The 10,934-nt window shown below is 29.2% G+C and overlaps 1 protein-coding gene across 14 annotated transcripts in view; it reads right to left on the minus strand.

Moving 5' to 3' along the window:
• Window positions 1–7,356, minus strand: part of LOC111691012 (RNA-binding protein Musashi homolog Rbp6) — a 275,440-nt gene extending 268,084 nt beyond the window's left edge. For 2 of the 14 annotated variants that reach the window (XM_046953189.1, XM_046953199.1), the window contains exon 1: window positions 3,125–3,223. In XM_046953189.1, the coding sequence (XP_046809145.1) occupies window positions 3,125–3,210 (86 nt within the window). In that variant the 5' untranslated portion in view covers window positions 3,211–3,223. Of the gene's footprint in view, window positions 1–3,124; window positions 6,438–6,682; window positions 6,782–6,837 lie in introns of those variants that run through there. The other 12 variants (XM_046953188.1, XM_046953186.1, XM_046953197.1 and 9 more) reach the window with 12 other exon arrangements.
• Between the last annotated feature and the right edge of the window lie 3,578 nt (window positions 7,357–10,934).

A 10,934-nucleotide genomic window follows, 5' to 3' on the forward strand; every position in this document is an offset into this window, starting at 1 on the left:
TACTCAAATTATCTTCTAGGTGTTACAAATATTTATAGAATTTTTTTTTCTACCAGATGAAATTCATTTTTTCAAATTTAAGGCTGTAAAATACTTTTTTCCTTCATGATGATCAAAACAATCTTATATTATTGGCAATGAAAAGTTGTCCCTAACTATTTTTTATTTATAAACCCGTAGTCCACACATAATCTGCCTTCACCATTCCTTTTCCTTACCAATAAAGTTACAGATGCATATGATGAATTATTATGTCTTCTCCAATAAGTCATTAATTATATTATATATTTAATTAATTAAATTAAAATCTTATTGAAACAACAATTATAATTTAATCATTAAATAATTATAGAAACTAAGTTGGCGACAAGCATTGAAAAGTTGTCCCTAACTATTTTTTATTTATAAACCCATAGTCCACACATAATCTGCCTTCAACATTCCTTTTCCTTACCAATAAAGTTACAGATTCATATGATGAATTACTATGTCTTCTCCAATAAGTCATTAATTATATTATATATTTAATTAATTCAATTAAAATCTTATTGAAACAACAATTATAATTTGATCATTAAATAATTATAGAAACTAAGTTGGCGACAAGTGATTTTCTAACATTATCTTGAAAATTGCGACCTGTAGCGTGCTCTAAAGCTTTACATGGACACACAGCAGACAGATATAGCTAAATTAACTTAAAAATGATTCTGATATATATATTAATATTTTTGTTTCTTAAAAAAAATCATCATATGGTATAATAAGGCACATCTGAGCAAAATTAATATTTTTGGACCCCTCTAATGGACATTGTAAATAATAAAACAAAGAACTAAATGTGTTCAGATTTCGGTAAACGGTACAGAATAGGTGTGTATATGAGAGAAAATCACAAAAATATTCTGCTTATAGCGAATACATAATGTTTTTTAGGATATTTTACTTTATTTCTTATATTTGATTTAAATGTAATTTGGATAATTGTTGACGCTTTGGCGACTAAAAATGTTTTGGCAAAGAACAAAGTGAGGAATTATATTAATAGCCTCACATTCGTATTTTTCTACTTTGAATTTTCTCTTATTACTATTCATTTGTTTTCTTCAGTTTATTATCTCTTTCATACTGTTTTACTTCCTTAAACTATTCAAATTCTTTGCTATTCATCTTCATCTCCTTCTTTGTAGCCCTAAACATTGGAAAATATCAAACCGAAGACACATTCATACGTACATATGTACATCGAAACATTACTTATTAACCGCAATGAGTGCACTCACTCAGGCAAAGCATGTTCATAGAGTCAGTCAGCCAGCCAGTCTGTCAACCAACTTGCCAGCCAGTCTGTCAGTCAGTTAGCCTATCGGTGGTGTAGCCAGACATCGAGCTGCTTCTGTTGTACAGCCAGACATTAGCCACCTATGAATCTGGTGGTAGTAGCAAAGCTTGTAGCTGCCACATCAAGTCTCACAGTCAACTATATTTTTTTGTTTTCATTTTTGTTTTAGATTTTTCATGAATGAATGATAGAAGGAACCCTATAAGTGTACAACTGGGTACTGTGGACGACTAACTAACAATATGTACGTGTACTGCTCGTAGACTTTACATTCATACTTTTTTAAAGGGAAACAATTTGTAAGAGTGTCTATGAATGTGTCTGCCATTATATCTATGTCTGTCCGTATGTTAATATTTTTATTGTGTTGATTCATATTTATATGTATATGGAAGTATACATACACATTAATATATTTACAGGGTATATTATAATAAAGTATGACAATCCAAATAGTTAGTGTTAGTTATGACTGTTTTGGTTTTTCGTTGAATATTAAGTTAGGATAGTTCTTCAGTTTTAAAGAAATATCTGATATAGTGTAACAAATTCAGTGCAAATCAAAGTACATTTTGTATATCAAAATTTGTTTTTAATTTCTGCATACAAAAACACATAAGACACATAATCTCATTTTCATTGAACATTAAGTCAGAATGGTTCTTCAGTTTTAAAGTATTTTTTTATAAAGTGTGACAAATCGATCTTTGTATTTTGTATTGCATTGAACAAAGTACAAAGATCGATTCAGTTTATCAAAATTTGTAGTTTAATTTCTGAACACAAATTCATTAAGGTCCATAATCTCAATATGAAAATTGTAAATATATCGTTACTATAAAAAATAACAAGACATTAAGAAAACAGGGCAAATCTACTAAAAATTGTTTATAAAACAAACGAAACACTATTTGCTGCAACACCCTTTCTACAATCGAGTATTGCATGTATATCTATCTTTCTAACTGCATCTGTTAACGTCATCAGATGCATTTTTTTGAATTAATTTAAGATTTATGCAAAAACTATTTTTCTTCTTTTTTTAATGTATTTTTATATTTTCGTCAGTCCCCATAAGACAAACGACTTCGCACGCATGAGATTTTTTATTTGTTCTTTTCACCTACTAACAGTCCAACGGTATACTGGGTTTAAAATTAAATTTGTATTAATAGTAACTAATAAAAATATGGATCATATTAAGAAAAAAATTGGGGAAATTAAGTACCAAATATTGAAAAAATGTATTCTTGAGTTAAACAACATTGTTTTGATAGATATTCCACTCGCTTGTTTACTCTGGTTTATTTATTTTTGCATTATTGAGTACTGAAAAGTACTTTGAGAAAATATTAATTCAAAAAAATTTATTACATTTATTGTTGTAAACTTTAGTGGCCACAATTACACTAAAATCAAGTTATAAACGTGTGTATTAATTTGAATTAAACGGTCTAAAAATAATCTGATAACATAGTAAAGCCCTCTAAACCGTTAAAAACGCGTGCTACTTAAAAATGTCATTATTTTCAATATATTTTACGTTTCTGGTTTTTGCATTGTTAAAAATAAATATACATTGAAATTTAACTTGTCATTTTTGAGAGGCTGTAAATGGGCAAAAGAAAATTGTATAAGCTTTCTTCTGAGCAAAAACTTAGGTGTGTCCTTTTAGTAAGATTTCCTTTCATCAGTTTCGGATTTTATTGCGTTCCATAGTACGTCAAAATATATTGCAAAATATTTCAAAAAGCACAAATTAAATTAAAATTGATCACTTACCCTGGATCGTTTGGCACTTCCGAGGGTGATGCCATTTCCGGCTGAACGGGTGTCGATTGCTGTTGATGTTCAATCTTCATGTCCATATTTCTATCAATACTAGCCAGGACAAATGAACAGAAACGATATTTATTTGTATCGACACAAAGTAGTGTGTTTTTATTTATTTATTAGTTAAATTATTAATTTATATAATTATTTATTTATGTATATATTTTCAGCCAAAATGTAATAAAATATTTCAATAAAAGAGAAAAGGCAACAATTGATCACTTGTTAAACAAATTCAATTATTTTTACTTTTTAAAATTTAGAATTTACTAATTGGTTTATGTTATTTTATTAAAAATAAATAATATTTTATTTTTTTAAAGCAAACTGTTTTATTTGAATTTTCTGAGTGTGAGTAAAAATTGTTCTTATATGTACAAAAATTAGTATATTTCTTTATATTTTATTTCAATAAAAAGTGGATCCGTTCACGGAACAAAAGGCAAAATGCAAAGGCGGCTTTGTCGTAATTGATTTTATATTTCTTTTTTAATTTTTTTCTATGTCATATTAAATATATTTTAATATTTTAAAATCACTAAAATTCATTGCATACAAATTAAGTATAGAATAAAGCTGAAAGTTATTTACTGATTTAATTTTGTTATTTATTTTTCGTAACCTTTTTTATTAAAAGACAAACAAATATTTATCTTGGGAGCACTTCGATGAATTTGATTTAATTTGATAGTTAATATAAGGCGATTCGAATTTTTTTAATTACATAAGCTATTTGAGTTGAATTAAAACAACCGTTCATTTAAAATTTCAAATATTTTATTTCAGATACGTTACGACTCTAATGCCTACACTACACAGCCTTTAAAAAATAAAACACTTTATTTTCACATTTATTATCATTGCATACAGGACATTTTTGTTATGTCTAAATTTAACAAGAAATTCGTTAAATTTATTAGTTTTATATATTTTATGTTTTTTTCTGTAGAGATGGTTGTTTTGAATGAAAAATATTTATCAAATAAACTGGAACGGCAAGATTTAATAAATATATGCATTAGAGTGACCGCAAAAAGTCGATGTTGGAATCTTGTTCGTCTTAACCCCACAAAATGATTTCCCTTTCCAGATATTGAGATAGCTGAAAAAACGTTAACACGTGCCGCTCGTCGCTCAAAATTAAAAAAAATGCAAAGTTTTTTCCAAAAAGCTAACATATGAAGCTATAACGACAGAACGGTAAATAATAGAAACAAACTTAGTACCTCAAAACAAAGCTAATATTCTATTTAAAAATTGTTATTTAATACATAACTTGTTTCTTTTAGTAAAGCAGAGTAAGGCAGATTTTGTCTCCAAAAACGTGACCACTTTTGAACTGGTGATAAAAGTTATTCTTTTGGAAGTACTTCGTTTTTTACCCGCAGATTTGTCATTATTAAAATACAACAAAAAATAAACCTTATTATACATTAATTGATATGAGGATGTATTTTACATCAAATCCGAAGAAATACACCTAGGGCACTATCGGACCTGTTGTTCTCTCCTTTTCAGAAAAAAATGTTCATATTTTTTTGCAATGTTCAGAAACTCAGTTTCTGGACGTAATTACTAATTTCGACGAATGCCTGAGAGTGACAAAGAAAGTTCTCCAGAGTTTCGCTGTCCTCTCCATATGCTCTACATTTGCCTGAATTCGCACGGCCAATTTCGTATAGATGTGATCTGAATACATACCATCATACTAACTTCGACCTTACTCATTTGAGGAGATTTCTCGTCTTGTTCTAGTCAGGATTACCCCATTGGATCTTTGTGGTTTAAGCCTCAGTTTCATTATTAAAAGAGGCCTTATAGGATTCTCTCACCCATATTTTTATTTCAGCTCTTGTTGTGTCGACTAGTTTAGCGTTTGTCCATTCTCTTTAAAGCAATTGCATTCGCCCTTTCGTTGCCGACTACTCCCGAGTGGCCAGGTACCCATATGATATAAAACGTACCTCTGGGAGAGTATTCAGTTAAAGCTTTCTTACAATCCAATACGGTCATAGATTTAATTCTCTCAGCTGTCGTAAATATATTAATGGTTGTGAGCGCCATATTTATTTTAATCTAATTTACATATTGCCTTATTTCTCGGACTTCTGCCTGGAAGCTTGTGTTATGATTAGGTAAACAGTGGTATATTTTTGATTCTGGGTCTTCCATATAGAACCCCAGGCCCACTCCATCCCCCAATTTTGCTCTAATTTTCCGCTTAACCAAGATATTCTATCTGAGATCAGCGTTTTTTAAGTTTTCGACATATTTTGTGTCTGGTATGCGATCAGGCAAGTCCTATGAATGTGTATAACATATGGTGCCTTTAGTTTCTAGTCACGAGTCATTTTGATAAAATTGAAGCATTTTGCATACTCATCACCCCATATTTATAGATTTATCATCCCAAATTTATAGACTTATGATTTTAGTCATGCAGATTTCTCTAAAGATCGTGAAAAATTACTTAACTATAAATTTTTGGTGCAGTTTCCGGTTCAAAGTCCTGACCACAATCTTCTTTGTATTTTAAAGATTCTTAGTTTCGCTTTTGTGGACAAGTGCACCTATACTTGAGGGCTTAAATGGACTGAGATTTTGTGATAATCAAAAATATTTAAAAAATTTGTACCATCTAACAAAGAAAGTGAAATAAAAGCTTTTTAAAAGTGCAACAATTACAAACATGCATTCATATTTGCTCTCCAGTGTATTTTAGAGGAATCAGAGTAACCATAATGAAAACAAAGGATCTTTTTGTATACCATATAAACTGTATGTATAAAAACTTCTAAACAATGATCAGCTGGGCTAGTGATGTCACCTTGCATTTAGTACACTTTTTCAGAACGTTAATATGGTGACAAAATGAGAGAATGGCATTATCTTCTTCGCTTTTTATAATGGTTTAAGAAAAATTTCAAATATTTTTGTGGAAATTTGCTAATAACACTTCCAGTCAGAATAAATTTTCAAATTACATTAACATTTAAGTTTAAAACACCTTTACTTCGAACACCTAAAATTCCTAGCGAAAAAATTGTGCAATTTATTAAAATCAAGTACAAAAAATAAAAACAATCGGCGCATTTTGGAAGAAATTAAAAGAATAATAAAAAATCAACCGACTGTTCTTTGCAAATTTAATCAATAATTAATTGATAAAGACCGACGAAAGAAGAGGCAATTATTCAGTCTATGCATAACTAGACAAATAGCTGCTGTCCCATTTTTAATTTAAGCTTTAATCAACGTCAACAACAAATGTAACCAGAATATACACTTACAACAAGTCCACAATACGAATTTTAACTGGAAAACAAACAATGCAACTTAAAAAATCTCTCACGCACACATACACTGACACAACACTTGACTGACTCTAACGACAAATAGGAGAGGGTGGTGTTGGCAGAGTGGGTTGCAAACATCGACATAGACTTTTACAGAACATGCTCGCTATTAGGCCTCGTTTTATAATTTAAAAAATTAATTCACAACAACCAAAAATTCTCATCCACAACAACTCTGGATTAATATTATTTTTGCACTTTCTTAAACAAAATAGATATTTTCTTTTTATAAGAATTATTTGTTTTCATTTTTAAACTTTTTTCGTTTTATATTTTTCTTCAATTAAAAATAATAACAAAACAAACTGTTATTGCACTATTCTAGGATGAAACACCGAACACTTGTCGTCACCGTGCATACAAAAATAAAAAACACAGCGCCACTATACAGATCCGTTTGAAAATCAAGCGCTCGCGACTACTACCGACACGATACTGTTTGCCAAACTGTATGCAACATTCGACGTAACTCGACGTAATGGAGATATTCACATCCATAGATACATAGTTAGAAAGAAATGTAGATAGTTTAGACGAGTAAGATTTTGCAGCAATCGGTGACAACGAACACACACAAACTATTTAAATTAACAAAATCAGCAACAAAACTAACTAGCAATGATAACCCGAACAATATTATAAACACAGTCGTTGTTGTCATAGTCATCGTCATAATTGTTTTCGTCGTACATTAAACATCTTAGTTGAGCAGCAAAATATTAAACATATATATGTATGTACATAGGTATGTATGTAGTAAGTACAGAGTTGGGGCTAGTGCACTAAAAGTTCATGTATTTCAACAAATAACAAAGCAATATATGAAAGAAGTATAAATGTATGGTCGGGCATGACCGACCATATGATACCCTACACCAGTTAAAAAATGTTGGTTATTTTTTAAATAATAAAGCATTTAATTTGTTTTTTAACATACTTCCGCAATTCTTCATACTTATTCTTGACAAAAAAAGAAATTTTCTACAATAGGACTCATAGGGAAAAAGGGTAAAAATGGGTCGATTTTTATAAATTTGATAGAGGAATTTACGTTTACTTCAAAGTTACCTATGTAGTTATAGTCATTTTCTAAAATTCTATAAAACTGAGTTTTACCGATTATTGTTGACATAATAGAGCATTTAACGTAATTATGAGCCCAAAGGCCCTATTCGGTGGTAGGTTGTATGGGGGCCAGGAGAAATAACGGACCGATTTCAACCATTTTCAAAAGCGTTTCAATGACAGAAGGATGGACAGACGGTCAAAGCCAAATCAAATCAAAAAATGATTCTGAGCCGATCGGTAGTGTATAAAAACAACATGACGATGAACTGTGAAAACAAAATGTAGATTTTTAGGAGTCACGTCATTTTTGTCAAATATTTGATAGATGTAATTTAATTTTTGTTATTTGTATCCAACAAATGAAAACAAACACTTGTTTTTTTGTAGGTAACTGAAACTGTATTACGTACAATTCGTAGTTGAAATTTTGTATAGCGAATTACGTAATTCAGTTCGTAATTGGGAGGTGAATGATGAATAATTGCAAAGTGTGAACGGGCTATTAAGAAATTCAAGTGTTCGTGCGAACCTGGTGTTAATTGAACACTATAGTGCAATGTTTAGTATACTACCCCCAACTCTGTTTATGTGCATGCAAAAGTCAAAATCCATCCATAAACACATACTCGTGCTTATAAGCACATTTCTCACACACTCGCACATGCATTTTAAGAAAACGTCAGAAGTATACAACGTCCCACCACCTCCTCGCTAACACGTGGGAAACAAACAGAGAGTATTTAAATTAACAACAAAATATTTTCGCATTCTCAATCATGGCATTAGCCAGTGTTGCCAGAACTGATCAAAATCAGGGCCATAATAAAATGGTAAATAATTTTTTTTTACGAAGTTAAAGTGGCTGGCTCATAGTCTAATACTACGTTTGAAAAATGTGAGTACAAGACAATAACAAAGCAGACTTTTTCTAATACTTTTTGGTATTTTTTTCTTTTTTTAATTTTTAATAATATGGAATCTAGAAATATAAAATGAAAAAAATCATTTTAAGAGAAATTTTGGCGTCAAAGGTCACAAGAATATTTCAATTATTAAGGTAGAATTACCAGAACGTTGCTGTCCACGTACTGTAACGTACCGTACTGTTAGCACGTTTGCTAACAGTACGGTACGTAACACTTGTTAAAAAAAATAATTGAAGTTTTCTGACGTTTTTTAATATAAAAGTTAAATTAATTCGCAATAATTTGCTTATTTTCTTAACAATATTTAATGTATTTAAAACAAGTAAGAGTGCTATATTCGGCTGTGCCGAATCTTATATACCCTTCACCATAGTGTATTTTAAACATAATTGATCTTACAGTCTAGTTAATAAAAACATTAAAAAAATTTGAGTCGATTTAAGCCGAATGTTTCGGCGGCGGCTCAAGCAACTAAATATAGTTCGGCGGCGGCTAAGCTCCGGCTCGAAGCCGGTCGACTTCGACCTCTGATTCATTGCTGGTAAACATTGACGAAATGTAGATTTTGTTTTTGTTTATCGTAAAAAAAATTGTTTTAAAAAGCACTTGGAAAAAATTTGTGTTAGTTTCAAATTTCAAACTTACATTATTCGCATATAAAATTATTGTACAATAACTCACAATCTACTCTCATACAATTGAAAACGTTTTAAATACTTTTTTCTATTCATTAAAAAATATATTTGCAAAGCAAAAGGGAAAATTATTTTATTTTAACAAAAAATGCAAATCATATTTTTTTTGCTGTGTATACTTTGTATGTTTGGATTCCAAATATATAAAATATATTGTCATCAATTAAAATTATAATAAACCTTTAAGAAAAATTGCAAAATATTGGTACAGGACCAATATTACTGTGCGTTACAAACATCAGCACAAACCCAATATACCTTCCCCACTAAAGTGGTGTAGGGTATAATAATTAATATTTAAAAATATTTAATGCATGCAAAAATAGATATTTGCATTCATATAAAAAATGATACTAAATACTAAACAATACCATTTTATGTGTCATGTCGTTTTTTATCAAATGTTTGATAGGTATGAACTATGCTTTAAACATAAATTATTTTTAAATATTAAACAAATTAAAAATTATTTGTAAACATCATTCGTAGAAAATTAAGTAACAATACAATTATGTATTTAAAATTAATGTATTTACTTGGGTACAATCAATATTTTTTAAATATTAAACAAATTAAAAATTATTTGTAAACATAGAAAAATCATTCGTAGAAAATTAAGTAACAATACAATTATGTATTTAAAATTAATGTATTTACTTGGGTACAATCAATATTTTTCGAAATATTATATAAGTTTGAATAAACGTCCAAACTAGCAAATATTCTTTTGGATACTCTTAATTAAATACAAAAAATATTTTTAACAGATAGTAATGCGGAATGTATGCGGTATTTTATGCCTTCAAATAAATTACGATTTCTTTTGGTTCTAGTATTGAATATTGGCTGAAATATAAGGCTACTGCGTTTCCATCAAAAAAAAAGCTTCGCTGAGATTCTTGTATGGTACATGTAGTACATATTTTTTCCATTTGAAACATTAAACATTTATGTTGATGGGCTAAAAGACTTTCTTCTTTATGCGATCTGCAAATACAGAGTCAATTTTTAAACAGAAAGCATCAAAATTGTCATAAACACTTTTGGATATAATTGATGAAAATCCATATGTACCTACATGAAACAAACAAATAGGCAACAACAATAATTGTAAACATTTCTTGTTGATATTTAATGAATAACTTACTAATGTATAACCCAACGGCTTTCTATACTGTGTTCATTTATTAAATATGTCGGAAGTACATTTCTCATGTGCCACATCGTGTAAGCGACAATTTTTTGTGGCACTCCAATGGCTTTAAACTTTAGAGAAGAGCCTTCTTTAAATTATTATTTATATAAGCACAATATTTATACGTTTATATTTTGTTCAAGAAAATTTTCTTTTAATTTTATTTTCATATACTTATTTGAAAACTCAAGCACTTTAAAGGGAACCACAATTTGCAATAATATAAACTAGTATTCGTCACACATTTTCAACTGTTCAGTTCCACTCTTCAGTTCCACGTGTCTTTATCCAATTTTATTTAATATTTATACATACCATACCTTATACACACCTTTTGAAAAAATATCTTCAATTTTAACAAAGTGATTTAGTTAAAATTAAAGATATTTATTAAAATCAACGGGTCAAATTGACTAAATTTTTTAACAAAAATAAATTACTGAATATGAAGAAAATTCTTTTATATAAATAAATTTTCTGTAGATTTGAATAAAAAACCTGCAGATCTAATATAATGCA

Source organism: Lucilia cuprina, chromosome 5 (genome assembly GCF_022045245.1).
Source record: "Lucilia cuprina isolate Lc7/37 chromosome 5, ASM2204524v1, whole genome shotgun sequence".
NCBI classification, from domain to species: Eukaryota; Metazoa; Arthropoda; class Insecta; order Diptera; family Calliphoridae; genus Lucilia; species Lucilia cuprina.